At 37.6% G+C, this 16,888-nt stretch overlaps 1 protein-coding gene across 1 annotated transcript in view; it reads left to right on the top strand.

The window, feature by feature from the left end:
- Positions 1-16,888, top strand: part of CNTN3 (contactin 3) — a 341,782-nt gene that overhangs the window by 230,273 nt on the left and 94,621 nt on the right. Inside the window, exons 6-10 of the mRNA XM_042927535.1 lie at positions 7,169-7,372; positions 8,831-8,933; positions 9,698-9,882; positions 13,489-13,625; positions 14,586-14,715. Of these exons, the coding sequence (XP_042783469.1) occupies positions 7,169-7,372; positions 8,831-8,933; positions 9,698-9,882; positions 13,489-13,625; positions 14,586-14,715 (759 nt within the window). The remainder of the gene's footprint in view (positions 1-7,168; positions 7,373-8,830; positions 8,934-9,697; positions 9,883-13,488; positions 13,626-14,585; positions 14,716-16,888) is intronic.

Below are 16,888 nucleotides of genomic sequence, written 5' to 3'. Positions count from 1 at the left end.
GTCTCGATATGATGGAAGATGCAAGTGCCTGCTGAAAATATTTCTGTTTCTTAAGGAAAATGGTGGTCCACAAAATGGTGGTCACAGAGCACATCAGGAAGCTGCATTATTTCCATTTCTGCAATGGAAATGACTTATGTGTGCTCCCAAAAGGCAGCAGGCTAAAGCAAGAGAGACAGGCATAGAAGATTTAGGAGACTAGCTTACACTTTGTGAAGCTTCGTGTACTTAGGACATATGACAGCCTCATAAGGAAAAGAGGAGTAAAAGTAAAGTAAGTCAGGTAAAGATCACCAAACTCATAACTTGGTCTCAGGCTAACACTGACCTAGAACAGGTCAGCAAACTTTTTCTTAGAAGTTGAGTCAGATAAGTATTTTAGTCTTTATGAGCTGTATAGTCTCTGTTGCAGCTACTCAGCTTTGCTTCTGTAAGCATAAAAGCAGCCACAGATGATAAGAATTGGATGGGTGCAAGTCTGTTCCAAAATATTTAGTTTACAAAGCAGACAGCAGGTTAGATTTGACCCCCTAGCTATACTTTGCTGACTCCTGGCCGAGACTCAGCCCAGAAGTATAAGGATAAAGGAATGTCATTTTTAGTTTTTGTTTTCTTCCCTGATCATTGTTCTCTTTATCTGAGGACCCTCACAAGTCACATTTATTAGTACCCTAAATCAGAATGGATGAGTCAGACATTTACCGCTAAGCAAGGAAGTATACCCTCAAACAACAACTTACAAAACAGCTTTTGAAAGACAAAACACTGAAATGTTGGAAATGTCCATAGATACCTTCTGCTTTAAGGGTACAGATTTTTTTCTGTCCTTACTATTGACCTTTTCTTCTTTGAACCTTATATTATCTTCATTTTTCTACATGGCTTTAGATCTTTGAGTATGTACTCTCTCAGACCCTCCATCAGTGGGTGATATCTCTAAGCTCCATAGCAAAATTTCCTTCCCAGTTGTATGAATCAGTGATACAAATCTTGACTAACAGCCATCAAGTTCCCACAACCTTTTTTTTAATATGCCTTATTTTAAGTAGGTCAAACTTCCCAGTTGGCACCAGAGAAAATAGCCAAAGTTACTTTTACAATTTTGTTCAACTGCAATTTTGTTTGACAACTTCTTCTTGAAAATCCCCATACAAAGGATTAAATCTCCCTCATAATAGAATTTCATAATGGAACTAGAAATAAACCCTTAAATGTCAGTAGTATGTGTATTAATGTATCTCCAGGTAAACACTAGAGTGACATATTTCCTGCTAAATTGACTGGCCTTACACTTAAGTGACCTGGGAAAGAATATGGCTAGAGGAGTGATGTCATTCATCACATACTACTTTTTTAGAAAGCAGTTTCAGGACTTCATTATCTTAATTTATGGCTCTGATTGGCAAAATCTCTTTTCTCTCTTCTAAAAAATATTTCACATACCTAATATTAATGTAGAGTTGTTAATAGGAAGCCCAGAGGCCAAGTAGTTTGGGCATAATGTGTTTGTGATTTACACCACAAGTTGTGAAAGGTTTTGTAAAGTCTAGTTCATTTGAGTATATAAAATTATCATTTTTAGTGTAGCTTTGTATTTATCATCATACATAAAATGATGTTGAAAAATCCCTGAAGAATGCCGATTTGATATATATTTTACTTTGCAGTGTACAATTAATCTTTATTGCAAATGCAGATTTTTATGATAAGTAAACTCTCATAGTATTACAGCAGGTATTTTTTTACTTTATTCAGAATGCAGTAAATCACATAATTCTCTAATGTTTTCAATCAGAGTGATGCCATATATTTTAACACAGTTATGCAGGCAATAAATGAAATTGTGCAGATCTTCTCTCTAGGAGATAAAAGTTATGTATCATTCCATCTCAATAAGTAAGTCTATAAAGAAAGGTGGGTAGGTCCTCCAAAGTTCTGCTGTGCCTGTCATGACACTGTATTCCATATTAAGCCCAGATTTGATTTCTTTCCATGAGTTGTTAAGGGTCTGAATCTTTATATAAAACAACCGAACACGAATTCATTCGTTTTGGGGTGGTTGTGGTTTGCTGTCTCTTTTGGAACACCCCACCCCTGCCATTGTATTGGTCTTACAATCATTTTGTATAACATACGATTCTTCCTTAGGCCTTATCAGGCCAGGATTTCTCCACTTTTTTGTCTCTAATCATTTGTTTTTCTTTGGAAGTTTTGTGTCTATCACACAGCACTGCACCTGGGCTTAATAAACACCTCTTTGTTAGCTATGATCGTTATTTCTGTTAGTTTCCTGTTGCTCGTGTGACGAATTACCACAAATGAAGTGACTTAAAACACCACAGATTTACTGTCTTACAGCTCTGTAAGTCACAAGTCCAATACAGGTGTCACTGAGCTACAATCAGGTGCCAGATGTCGACAGGGCTGCTGAAGGCTCTGAAGGTTCCGGGGGGAGAATCCATTGCCTTGCCTTTTCCAGCTTCTGGAAGCCACCTGTTTTCCTTGACTCATGGCTACTTCTTCCATCTTCAAATCAAGAGCATAGCAGCATCCTCAAATAGCTCTCTCTGGGTAAGACCCCTGCTTCTGAGGTCATAGTTCCGATTCTCTGACCCTGCTGCTTCCCTCTTACAAGGACTCTAGTGATTACATTCTCCCCACCCCTGCTAATCCAAGATAACAATCTCATCTCAGTGTCCTTAATTTAGTCACACCCGCACTGTTCCTCTAACGATGTCAAGTAACATGTTCAAGATTTCAGGGATTCGGGTGTTAACATATTCTGGGCGGCATTATTCTGCCCATCTTGCCATTGTTAGTCCCAAACCCTCTGGTAAGCGTATCTTTAAAGGTCTCATCCACCCTTTGGCCATTCACTTCTAGGTTACCTGCCTGAGTCTCACAAGTGATTTCCAGTACAACCTCTTCCATACCTTGAGTGGCTCTTCTTCCCACTTTCCCGTTTCTCCTGTTTATCCCAGCTGACAACCTTACAGTTAGATTTTTGTGCTGTTCACCAAAGATTGTTTTTATTCTTGATTTTCTGAGTATGTATCTGGGAGAAATAGTGGAGGAAGACCATTAATTTATTCTGGTTACCTTGTATTCCAATATGTACGCTATATTATTGCACTTTTAATTGAAAAGTATACGTACTGTGACTTTAGAATGTGAAGAAGGAGGAAATATTGTTGACAAGTATTTAAAATGGCTTTCTAGGGGCCACTGGATGGCTCAGTTGATTGTGTCCAACTTCGGCTCAGGTCATGAGCTCATGGTTTGTGGGTTTGAGCCCCCGCATCGAGTTCTCTGCTGACAGCTCAGAGCATGGAGCCTGCTTAGGTTTCCGTGTCTCCCTTTCTCCCTGCCCCTGTCCCCTCTCTCTCAAAAATGAATAAACAAAAAAAATTCAACAATAAAATTAAATTAAAATATTTTTCTATAGTGTATAATATGCAGAGCGCATATTGTCCATGTGACCATGTGAAGATCACATACATGATGTCCGTTTGGTGATGGTTTACAAATATAAAGCATTTGTAGCTCAAGAGCTACTAGTATGCCAGTCTAAGATAGACCCTCACATTTGCCTGATGATACAAATTCTCAAAGGAGAATACAGGAGTACTTATTTCTACAAAACAGCAGCTTTTCTCCATGGGATTCTCAAATTAAGAATGATAGTTTAAGACTTCTGCTCAGGAGATGAAGGTTCTACAGTTTCTTCTCTATTTGGTGAGGTCTCAGGATGGGCTTACAGTGTTCTCCTCTGGGATGCTGATTTATCTGGGCTTGTCTGGAGGGTAGTTACTAAGAATCAGTTAGGTCAGTTTGTAAATTTGAAGAGCCTGAAGGTCTTAGACAGTTATTGAAAAGGAAGGTCAGTTAAAGAGGCTATTTCCTTCAGGTCTAAGGGAAGGGGCAATTGGTAATACAGAGGAGAGTCTGTTACTCAGTTTCGGCAACACCATGTACATTCAAGTCTTCTGAGAAGCAAACCCCAAGGTGAGATTAGAGGATCAAACTTGTTATTAAAAAAAAAATCTGGAGGAAATACCTGTGGAGGATAAACAGGGAGGGAGCAGAAATTGGTGGAGGGGAGAGTCAAGTCCAGTATCTGTGAGCAAAGAGAGGAAAAGACAAGTCACATAGGAAGAAAGCCAGACCGCCTCACAGCTCTGAGAACAGTGTGGCCATTATCTGATGGGGCATCTCCAACCAGAGTTGCCCTTGGAGACATTTGGTACCGGGGCGGGGAGCGGCGGGGGGGGGGGGGGGCGCAGAATGGGCAAGCATCAGCACCGCAGTGGAGTTCATCAGTTAGTTGGAAGTAGCCCCCTCGCTCTTGTGCCGGTGGGTGGTTACCACCAGTTAATTGTGTTTCCTGCAGTAAGTTCTCCTGAGGTGAGACCTAAGTGGGACACCTCCATGTTCACCACAGTCCACCCCTCAACTCTCCTTGCTCATTTTGGGAACAGCCTTCAAATGATTTTGATTTTGACTTTCTTCTCTTCTATCACTTGTTGCTAGATCACACCACAATATCTGTATACAGTATGTTAATAGTACAATATTGAAGTCAATGATATTGGTTTGGGATTAAAAGAAATAATACAAGTGGAGCCTTGTAACTTTTCAGTCAAAATTACATATGTTAGAGTTGTTCCAAATTTTGCATCTGGTTACTGATCATATATTCTCCTTGCTGCATAATATTTCTTATATGAATTTACATGATTTTAGATTTTCCAACTCTAAATCTGAGTTCTTTCCACCAACCATTCTTACTTTAGTAGAAACTGGTTTAACAAGGTTGACTTCTTGTCCTTAATACCAAGCTGAGGTCTATTACGTTGGGGAGCAGTGGAAGTTTCGCACTCACTGGATACAAGGGACATATTTAAATAAGAAATAAAAGGCAGAGGGACAATTATATGAATTTCAGGAATAGAACACTTTGAAAAGCAGAGGAGATGGCTTTGCCTTCTTTAAACGAGGTGATGTTACAGGGGTTAAAGGATTATGGGGTGGGAGATGCTTAGAGTAATAGAAAGAGCCTAAAGAAGTAAGGCTTCCACAGCAGTCAATTTCAGCAAATGCAGAACTGATTCAGCCGACCTGACCAGCTTTCTCCAGCTCTATGGTTTATTTAGTACTATTGTTGTTGTTTTTTAATTTTTTTATGTTTATTCATTTTTGAAAGACAGAGACAGAGCACAAGCAGGGGTGGGGCAGAGAGAGAGGGGGACACAGAATCCGAATCAGGCTTCTGAGCTGTCAGCACAGAGCCCCATGTGGGGCTCGATCTCACGAACTGTGAGATCATGACCTGAGCCGAAGCCAGAAGCTCAACAGACTGTGCCACCCGGTGCCCCTATTTAGTACTATTGTAAGAGAAAAAGCACTATCAATGTAGGCATGAGGCCAACTGTGGAGTGGATGTTTGAGACCCATTTTTTTTTTCAAAGTCTGACAAACAACTTAAATTTCACAACCTATCACATGACTGATTGGAATTTTATGAAACACTCTACTGAAATGATACAGCATGATGTGAAGATCGATTCAAGGTTAAAAATCAGTGTTTCTTAACATGTGCATGATATGCCATTGACTTGCTAACCTTTGGAATCATGAAACATTTGCATTTCCATTGAAGGCAGAAGAGAGTCACTTGTGTCTCATTTCCACCAGGTATTTACCATGATCTCTCCCCAACTTGCTTTTCACATGCTCCTCACTTCATTTGGAGTGCTTTTATCCCTGCTGTCAGAATATTGTTGTGTCCTTGAAGACCTCTTCTTCAGTCATGAGAGAATGTCACCTCTTCTTCCTTTGAAACCCAGAGTAACTCTCCCCCAGCCCTTTTACATTATCTCATTGTTATTTGTAAACGGACTTAGTGTCCCTTTCTACAAAATGCAGAGATCCTTCATCCCGGAATTATGCCTTGAATGTATTTTGAACTTGTTATTCACTAAATTGATTTTGATTACATGTTTTCGGAAAATTCTTTTGAAAAAACATTACAGTAATGAACCACTGCAATAATGTTGATAAAATCATAAAAAACGATAGGACCATGGAAAGAAGGAATCAAAGAAGTCAACTGCGGTAACTGTGCTTAAGTAACAACTTGCCTGTGAAAAATATGGGCATCTAGAACAATGCAGCATCATATTATTTACCCTCATTATCACAGAGTAAAAAGCATTAGTTCCTTGGGAGAAAGTTGGTTTACCTTGACCCTAAAAGTCAAGAAAACTCTCATATTAGACTTTACAGAGGAGATAGGAGCATAATTGTATCCTTAATTAACTCAATAAATGTTTATTGAGGACTATTAAGTGTCTCTGGATGTTTAATTTTGGTAATTGGGCGGGGGAGGGCAGTCAGGATAAGAGTTGACATCAGTGTTTACCCAGTGGTGGGAGGGTGGTTACGTAAATAGACCATTACATATACAGCAGTAAGTGTTTTAACTGATAGAAACTTAGCGTTGCTCTATCAAGGAGAACCTACCATGAGACAAGGATGAAGGAAGGCTTCTCTGTAGAGGTGGTTCCTGATGTTTGGCACCAACCTTTGAAAACCATGTGGAAGTTGTTGTGGGAGAATGGGGTTTAGTGTTAAAAGGGGAGGAGGCAAAGGAGTGGACAGAGAACAAGGATACTGCAGGCTCCCAGAACAGCAGGTGCCAAGACCCAGGGCTCAGACTTGAAGCAGGGGCTTAACCATGCGGAGTCTCTTATTCAGGTTAAGAAATGTGGCATTGTTCCCAGGAGCTCCAGGGAATTGCAGGTAAGTGTTATATCACAAACTGACATGATGAGGTTGGTAAATTTGAAAGATCATAGAATATGCGGTGTGGAGATACAAATTAAAAAGGAGAAGGACTGAAACCAGAGAAACTTGTCAGGAGGTGTCTGGAGTAGCGATAATGATGATGGTAGTAATATTGCTCCTGCAAGAATGCTAATCAGCACTGTCCTCCACTGTAATGCAGACTGACTGCAGAATCAGTTCACAGAAATGTCTCTCTTCATGACCTGCGATAGAACCACTCACCATTACTTTGTCATAGAGGTGGTTTTGTGTACGTATTTTTAGTATACTGTGGAAAACTTGCCTTAGTGATGGGATTTCTTTTCTCCAAAAATTTTGTAAGAACTATCATATGCTTGGATCTTCAATGAATATCCATCATTTGTTGAAGAAGACAGTCGGAGATTTGTCTCTCAAGAAACAGGCCACCTGTATATTGCCAAGGTCGAACCATCCGATGTGGGTAATTACACGTGTGTGGTGACCAGTACGGTGACGAACACCAGAGTGCTGGGCTCCCCAACTCCTTTGGTGCTACGTTCTGACGGTAGGAAATATTTCAAGGTGCAATTCTAAATGTAAACATTGTGAATCCAAGCAAAAAAAAAAAATGGGAAAAAGTGAAAAGTATACCATGAAGAATTATTTCACTTTGCGCTGAACAAAAAAATATGAGTACAGTGATGAAGAAAGATCATTTCATTGACCATAGGTCCCTGTACCTAATCCTTACCCAGGACCAGCTTTATTGTTTTCGAGGACCAGTGCAAAATAAATATGATGGACCCAGTGTTCAGAAATTATTAGGAATTTCAAGATGGTGACGGGAGAGCATTCAACTAAGCTTGAGGTTTTTCTCAGCCTAGGTTCAGGTTACATTGTCATGAAGTCACCTGTCCTGATTTTGGCCACCGTGAGCTTCTTTAAGCTCTGGATGTATTTTTATAGTATATAAGTCATCTCTTAATTTTTTAAAAAAATATGCACTAGATTCCCAAAACATATTCCTTTTTGTAACTAAAAGTCCATTCTCTTTGATGAACCTCTCCCCATTTCCCTGCCACCAGCAGCATAGTGATGATAGTTAATAATACTGTATTGTATTCTTGAAATCTGCTACAAGAGTAGACCTGAGGTGTTGTCACCACAGAATATTAAGAAATTAAAAATAGTATCTGTGTGAGGTGCTAGATGTGTTAACTTGATTTGAGATAATCATTTAACAATGTATATGTATATTAAATCATCACATTGTACATAGTAAAAAATATCAGGTTGTACATGCAGCCTAAATATATATAATTTCTGTTTGCTAATCATACCTTAGTAAAGTTGAAAAGAAAATAAATGTGTTTTCTCTACCCCTTCATGGCTATTTCAAGGGAACACATGAGCTTTAAAGGAATCAGATTTGTAACCCTGTGTAACTGCCCCACTTACACAAAACCGTATCTGATACAGCACAATGTCATGACCACATATTACCTAAACATTTCTTTCCAGTCAGTTATAATTGAATTTGACCTTTCTCATTTATGAAGTTACTGTTTCTTGTCTCCAGGGTGCCATTTAAGAAGTTTAAGATTGGTTTCTTTGCTACCAGGGTACCATTAAGTAAATTCCCTCCCATAATTTTTGCTCCTTAGGATATTTCAAGAAGTCATAATACATTGTATATTTCAGTTTGACCAGAAATGTCCAGATTAAATACAGAATAAAAAAGCCTCCCATTTTATACAAGGTAAAAAGCATAATGGCTTTCTCGGAACCACTCTGTAAACGGTAATTTATGAATCATGGAATCCAAGGTCCCTGATGTTTAATAATGTTGTGTGTTTGGCCCACTTAGCTCTGCTTTTAAAAGTTCCTAATGAATGGCTAGTGAGTAATTTAAATCATTAGAGAAACTGGTTCAAAATGGATAAAAAGAAAGTTTTATTTAAGAAAAATGAGACAGTTCCACAGGAAACATTGAAACTATTAACTTTATATGGTGGATTTACAGGTGTGATGGGTGAATATGAACCAAAAATAGAAGTGCAGTTTCCAGAAACTCTTCCAGTGGCTAAAGGTGCAACTGTGAAATTGGAATGTTTTGCTCTTGGAAAGTAAGTTTTATAACATTTACTACAGGGTGCTGAAGTATTAGTTTTCTGAAAGAGATCAAGATAGTTTTTGACAGACTCTTCTTTTCCTTATTTATTTTCTAAAATTTTCTTTCATTTAGAAGCAAAGGAAAAATAAAATATAAGGAGAATGCACATATATAATTTAGGCTGAAACCATAAAGGCAATTTGCAGACAATGACTAGGCCTGCCTAATTTCATGAACTAGATTGGTGTTATTTTTCTTTTGCTTGTTCATTTGTTGTATTTTAATACAATGGATATGTGTTCAGCTTTTTCTCTAAATCATGATTTAACTCAAGAAAATGCAGAATTTATTTTATTAAAATAGCAACTGAGGTTAAGCCTTGTATCAGCTATATGTGATTAACAATTGGAGATGTTCTGCATTTGAAAACGGGTGCCTTTTTGCTCCATCCTAACAAAAGCTTTATTTTGTCAAGCCTAACATGCATCCAGACATCTGTTTAAAGTAGCAAATAATGGGGTGCCTGGGTGGCTCAGTCGGTTAAGCGTCCGACTTCCGCTCAGGTCATCATCTCACGGTTTGTGAGTTGGAGCCCTGCGTCGGGCTCTGTGCTGACAGCTCAGAGCCTGGAGCCTCCTTGGGATTCTGTGTCTCCTCCTCTCTCTGCTCCTCTCCTGCTCATGCTCTCTCTCTCTCTGTCTCTCAATAACAAACATTAAAAAAAATTTTTTTTAAATAAGAATAAAATAGCAAATAACTTGACAATTTTCTTCTTAGTCCTGTACCTCAGATTAATTGGAGGAGAAGTGATGGACTGCCCTTTTCCAGTAAAATTAAACTGAGGAAATTCAATGGTGTGCTTGAAATCCCCAACTTCCAACAGGAAGATGCCGGTTCCTATGAATGCGTTGCTGAGAATTCACGAGGAAGAAATGTCGCCAGAGGGCGTCTCACTTACTATGGTGAGCTGCTACTTCGGGCTAATTGGATTTTTAGCTTTTGTTCTATCAAATGTTGTTGGGCGGTGGGAAATTATGGCAGAATCCCAATGTCCACTTGTTCAGTCCTGCATTTTGTTAAATGGCGATAAATATTTGTCATAGGAGGAATTAAAAACAGTAACATTTTGCCGTGAAATCAGAAGCATGATGTCTTCTTTTTTGCATTTTAAAATGATTCCTACAGTAGTGAAATATTATCCTTTTTTCTATGAGTAATGTTTTATGCATTGAATCATATCAAGGAGCGATCTCCTCTGTATCTGTCCTCTCCCCTAGAAAATGTGATTTTGTATCTTTCTTTCTGATCTTCACTAAGGAGAAAGAAAGTGTTGATGGTGAAAACTTGGAATTACTGCATTTGACAAACCACATGAACTCAGACTCTTGAGTTCTTCAGTGTTTTCCTATCCCTTCCAATAATGTAACTGTGCTGTTTGCTGCCTTTAATTCATAATGACATTTATTTGATATACTGTTTGGTTGGGGTAAGGAAAGGATTATAACATTACCTTAATTTAGAGTCTGTTGGTAGGAAAATTAAATTATCTTTTTTTTTTCCAAAATTTGTTTTCAAATCTTTTTTATTACAAAATACATTAGGTTTTTTTGATGAAAGCATGATTTAGAAAGTATAAATATATGATTTTATAAAATGTCCTGTAGTTTATGTAGTTTATGTAAAGATGTATTCTCAATGAATATATACTTGAATTTAATCATCAGAAACATGGTAAAACTAGTGGGAATTGACCACTTGTGTGAAAGGCAAATTGCATTGTATTCTTTTTATCTTAGAATGTGGCAATGGAAACAGGCTATACACATAAATGTTTCAAGGAGGAAAATGTTTGCAAAGACAAATATTAAAATTAGAGGGCTTTTTCTGACCTCCTTCAGAAAAATTTGCATTATCTCTGTGTAGACTGACACCTGTTCAACTATTTTAACATTTTGGGATCTGTCAGGAGCAACATGGGAGGCCTGGTTTAATATTCTGAGTCATTCTGTGTTGTAACTCTTGTTATGTGATTAGGTTAGAATACACAGGACCAAGTTAATGTTACCCAGGTGTCAAGGTCTACATGCTGGTGGGATGATGTAAAGGTGGGTTGATGAACACTTAAGCCATGGGTCTGTACAGATCACTCACAGCAAGTCCTTTTTTCTCATAGAAGAGAGCTTCAAAGGAGAAGCTTACTTACTCCTTTCTGAGAAACCATTACCTGACCCAGGGTAAGAGGTGACCATTACAAGAAAACACAAAATCAGAACACCTGCGTGGCTCAGTCAGTTGAGCCTCTGACTCTTGATTTCAGCTTAGGTCGTGATCTCCTGGTTCATGAGTTTGAGTCCCACAAGGCGCTCTGTGCTGACAGCAGGGAGCCTGCTTGGATTCACTCTCTCCCTCTCTCTCTCTGCCCTTCCTTTCTCTCTCTCTCTCTCACACACACACAATAAATAAACATTAAAAAAAAGAAAACTCGAATATTCCAACTGTCGTAATGTTACAACAGCAATGTTTGAGCTATCTGGAACAGCAGCCCTACCTAAATAAACAATTATATGCCTCATGGGGCAAGAAATCCAAAGCTAAGCTAGTGTTCATGTACCATATAATCAGGCCCTTGCTCAGTTTCTCTATGATTTGTTTCTGCTCTTATCTGTCTTTTCCCTTACTCTGCATGTTGCTCTCCAGTATAGACACACAATGTCTGCCCACAGTAACCACAGCATCAATCTTGTTCATCCTTACTGTCTCCAGAACAGTGTGCAAATCTCGTTTCAAATCTCATTGCCCGAAAGTTCATTCCTCAACCAATCCTTAGCAAGGAGAATTGGCTTAAAACAACTTAAGGGCCTCTGTTTGGAACAGGGAATATGGTCAGATATTCCTGAATTTTATGGACAGTGTGAGGCAATGGAAGAGAGGATAATTCAGTGAGAAATGGGGATTATTTTATAAATAAGAAAGGAGGAAATAGATGCACACCAGACAACCGACATCATCCACTCTACTGACTAGAGAAGGTAGAATCCTGCTCTAGTCCATTGGGTTGGTAATATGATATATGCCTGAGAAATATATCAGAAATTAATGAGATGGGGTGTTTGATGAAAGTTACTCTACACTTCTGGCTTAAGAGTAGTATATTCAATCCGTGCCATGGAGTTCTCTGGTTATCCACTCTAATATTTCACGTAAAAAATGGCCAGATAGAATATTTGGATTAAATATGATAGAATAAGGGGGGAAATCACCATTAACATGGCAGTTGTAATCTCAGGATTGGCTTCAGTCCAGCAAATTTTCCTCCCATTTGGAGAAGAAGAACAGTAGTACTGAGAAGCCAGTGCAATTTTTTTGCTAGAAACTTGAATCTCAGTCAAGGGCTCATGTGTGAGTCTCTTTGTGGTCTTATCCCAAAAAATGCTTGTAATTCCTGAAAGAAGAAAAACATGCTTTAGTATAAATAGAGTGAAGTGATTTTGCACTGAACTACACTTCAGACTGGGAAAGTCATTTATTTGATAATAATAATAATAATAATAATAAGGTAAAATGCAGACCAGTATGTTTTCTCTAAGAGCTAAATAGCTGTATTTTCATTTCAATTTCTTTGATTAAAAAAAAGCAATTTTATGAGATAGAAATGCAAAGACAAATCTTCCCATGGTTACAATTAGATAGAAATAGATACACTGTTTCTCCATATGGAGAATGCACATGTGAATCACATTGTAGACATCACATACATAATGCAATGTGAAACCAGTAAGACATCTCACCTCCCAGTTTTGGGTCTAAGATGCAAACTGAGACTTGGCTGAATAGATTGTGTATATTGAGAGGCTTTAGTTTTAACTGGTATGTTGCTTTCATCTGTAGAGAGAATTTTCCAAATATCTTCTAAAATGTAACAGAAAATGATAAATCCATTTGATGCTGCTGATTTGCATACATAATTTAAGGTTGCACGAGCTCCTTCTTTTTCATAATAAGTCATATGATTCAAATTGAACCAATTTATCCATCTTTCCCTGCTTTCATTTTAATTCACACAGAGGTTCATAAGATGTTCATCGGCTTGTATTTAATTAAAAGTTATTTCTAATTTGAGGAACGTATTTTTTTCCTCAGCTGTAGAAGTTTCTCTTCTACGGATGTTAATTCTTAGTGTGTAATTAAGACTAGTATCTGCTGTCATTCATGTATTAAGTTGTCATCAATTGTGACCTCATGATTCACAAATGCACTTGGAAAGGAGTATGTTTTGTGTACCTGCATTACTATCTACTGCTAATAACCCATCTGAGGAAATAGAATACAGTGCCCAGAATTTTGAAAACAGAGAAAACATAATGAGTTTGGCTTAGGAAGTGACAGATTGCATCATCCATCCTCAAATCTAGAAACATTTCCCATATCCACTTAGTAAATAGGGAATTAAATGTAATTTTAGCCACTATGCTCACATTAATCCGTTGCTCACAGTGTTTATATCCATTTGTGTAAAGCATTTATTTTTTACTTGCTGGGTGGTCTGATTTTTTTTTCTTTCATTGCAGCAAAGCCTCATTGGGTTCAGCTCATAAGAGATGTAGAAATAGCAGTGGAGGACAATCTTTTTTGGGAATGCCGGGCAAGTGGTAAGCCCAAACCTTCCTACCGATGGTTGAAAAATGGAGAAGCCCTTGTGCTCGAGGTAAGGAAATGAGCCCGGTTAATCCTCACTCTCTTCATTTGACATTAAATAAATGCCTTCCTCGTACCTAGTGCCAAAGTAGACTCGAGTTTGCAAGCATTCATTCGCACCTTAAGAAGTGTCAAAGGGGATAAAATATAAAATCAAGTACCCAATCTGCCAAGAAGAAAATATTTTCAACATTGAATGTCATTGGGAAAAGGTGATTTTGTGAATTTAGTCTAACTATGGTATAGTTTTTTTGTTTCTTTTGTTTTGTTTTGTTTTTTGATTTTTGTTTTTTGCTTTTGAAATTAGGGAAGGCCTTACCTTGATCAAATGTGGAATATAATTTGCTTTTCCCTGTCTGACAACCTGGTATGGCCTCTGGAGAATAATTGTTATGTGGTTACCTTCTCACATACATACTTATTTTCTCAATCACTTTCTTTCTTAAGCCATGTAATTTTTGTTCTTTTAAAAAATTGTGTACTAAGTCAATTATATTCCTTCCAATTTCTATATATAACCTGTCATACTACCTAAAAACCCTTAATAAATGTGTTTCCCAGAACTCTTTTTAATGCACAGAATTTATAATGTGTTTGATTTGTGTGATTAAAAAAATGGTGAAAACCTTTCCAGTTGACGGCGTGGAAACATGATACATTTTTTAAAGTCTGCAACTTTAGCCATGGGGAAAAATAAAATGGCTGCAATGTTGTACCTTTTTCTTTGTTATTTATTTTACCAATAGACATTTGGACTGAAGGGTGTTTATTAGTATTACTAATGTGTGGCTGTTATGTTAAATCAGTCACAAATTTTTAAATAAGGAAAAGTTAAAATTTCAAGTCAGATTGCACAATCCTCTGAGGAAAAATGAAGGAGGTTTGTGTACGACTGAAATAATAGTGGTTTTCATTTTTCTTTTCAAATTATATATACATTTATATGCAAGACATTTTTGTTATCACCTAGGAGAGAATACAGATAGAAAATGGTGCCCTTACAATATCCAACCTAAATGTGACTGATTCTGGCATGTTCCAGTGCATAGCAGAAAACAAACATGGGCTCATCTATTCCAGTGCTGAACTTAAGGTTATAGGTAAGACTAAGCTTCTCTTGTCATATTTTTTTTCTTAAATCCTCCCTTTTTGCTAGAACAAGAAGTATTTACTTCTCATATTACATTCCTATTGTTATAATATCATTCAGGGGTTTTAACCTGAGAATATATTTTAATGATTTCTAAAGGAAAGCCACAGTTGTAGGTGGAATAAGCCTCAAAGGTTGAAGTAGGGCAACAGTAAGGAACAGTGTCAACCTAAGACATCCTTAGGCAACTCTAATATTTTAAATGGAGCAATGCCTTTTAAGAGAATAAGTAAATTTGGTGGGTTTTGTTGTTGTTGCTGTTGTTGTTACTGGGCCAGAAAAGTAAATACTGGAATTCAAAACAATCATATATTGTTCCAAAAGGAGTTGCCTTTGGTTTGAATAACCCTGCTAGAAGCCTCAAACACTGGGCATACTGAAGTTTTCATTTAAAAGGCTCAACCATTTGAGATTCTGAATTATTTTCTTCTTGCACTTTAAGTATATGAAAAGACAGAAAATGTTATATGTTATATTGTGTTTAGGGCAGTTATCCAGAAAAACACTTTGTAAGTTGCAAATGCCTGAAAATCAACCAAAAAATTGTCAGGGCATAGCATAGTTATGACATAAATAAGAGAGAAAGTAGAAGGGAGATTTATCGCTACATGTAATTAAAATATAGATTTGGATCTGAACAGAATTTGATCCTGGCAGGACTCAAGCATCATCACCATCATCAGGCTCTATATGGTGTTCCCCAACACATTCAGTTTCCAGGAGCACAGTCAATACAGTGGAAAATACATGGCTTTCTGAATTGCTCATATAGAAGTCACAGTCCTGCATGTCATTGGCCTTGTGTACCTGATTTGGGCCACATACCCATGGCTGGTCCAATCCAATATGGCCCAAAGGTTGTAAGCACCTGCTAACTCAGCAGTCCTTAGCTGGGGATGATTTTGCCCCCAGGAAATCTTTGGAAATGTCAGGAGACATTTTTGGTTGTTACAGTGTTGGTGATAGATAGGGGAAAAGGGAACCAGTGTGTGTTACGGGCATCTTGTGAGTATAGGCCAGAAAGGCTACCCACAAATAATCCTACAATGTAAATATCCTACAGCGCGCATGACAGCCTCTCACAACAAATAATTATTCAGCCCAAAATGTCAGGTGCCGCACTGACATTACTGGAAGCAGTTCTCTCATCCTTCATGCCTGGTGGTTAGAAATGCATTCTCTGCAGTAGGAGGCCTGAAGTCTGGGAAGGGCAGATCATCAGCTGAAAATCTGGCTACTGTTATCCATGACAGGGAAGGTGGGGTATTATAACAAAAAGAGAGTAGAATTTGTACACAGTCTTAAGTTGAAGCACTACTATCTCTTGTATTAAATTAGCCTTATGAGTGATAGTTTATTCATCTTAAAATGGATGATTTCCTACCCAAAATGCTATATGAGGCTTTTGTATGGGAAAAATACTTTTAGTCAAAAGTGTCCTTTTAAGATCTTAATTTTTAAGGCCAACAACCCCTTGATAACGTATCTTCTTTATCCACACTCTTATATAGAATCACACAATATAATTCACTATATGATCTCCACTTACGAGAAAAATAAATTATATTCACTCGGGTTTGCTATAAGGCAGAGTATTAGACATTAGGAGAAATGCACTATGTTTAGTTAACTTTTTCTACATTTGCAATAAAAGACTGATTTTCTGATTAACGTATCATTTCATTCAAAGATACATTATTATGTATCTTGAATGTTCAGGTGTTGTTTCAGGATCAACATTCTGTTCGTTATCAGCAGACATAATGTTCTCTACATGTTATCATATTTAATGTGATACTAGAACATTAATATAATAATGCAGATTATAGATTTCTCCAACTCAGAAGTTAAACATAAGCATATGAAAATTTTATAATGGATGTTGATCAGTTTTATGCAAGACGATAATAATTCAGTATACTCAGCCTTCCTTCTAAAAACATTTACTGAGCACCTAAGTGCCAGGCACTGTGCCACATGCTGGGTCTTGGAGATCACAAGGGACAATGAACCTATTGTTGTCTGCATGGAACTAACTTTCTGTGATAAATGTTTTTCATTTTGATACGCTCATGATTGAGCTATTTTAAAACTTAATGGTGAAGTTTAGAAATTTCTACATA

This window comes from Panthera leo, chromosome A2, assembly GCF_018350215.1.
Source record: "Panthera leo isolate Ple1 chromosome A2, P.leo_Ple1_pat1.1, whole genome shotgun sequence".
Classification (NCBI taxonomy): domain Eukaryota; kingdom Metazoa; phylum Chordata; class Mammalia; order Carnivora; family Felidae; genus Panthera; species Panthera leo.
This window is presented reverse-complemented; position numbering and strand designations above follow the sequence as displayed.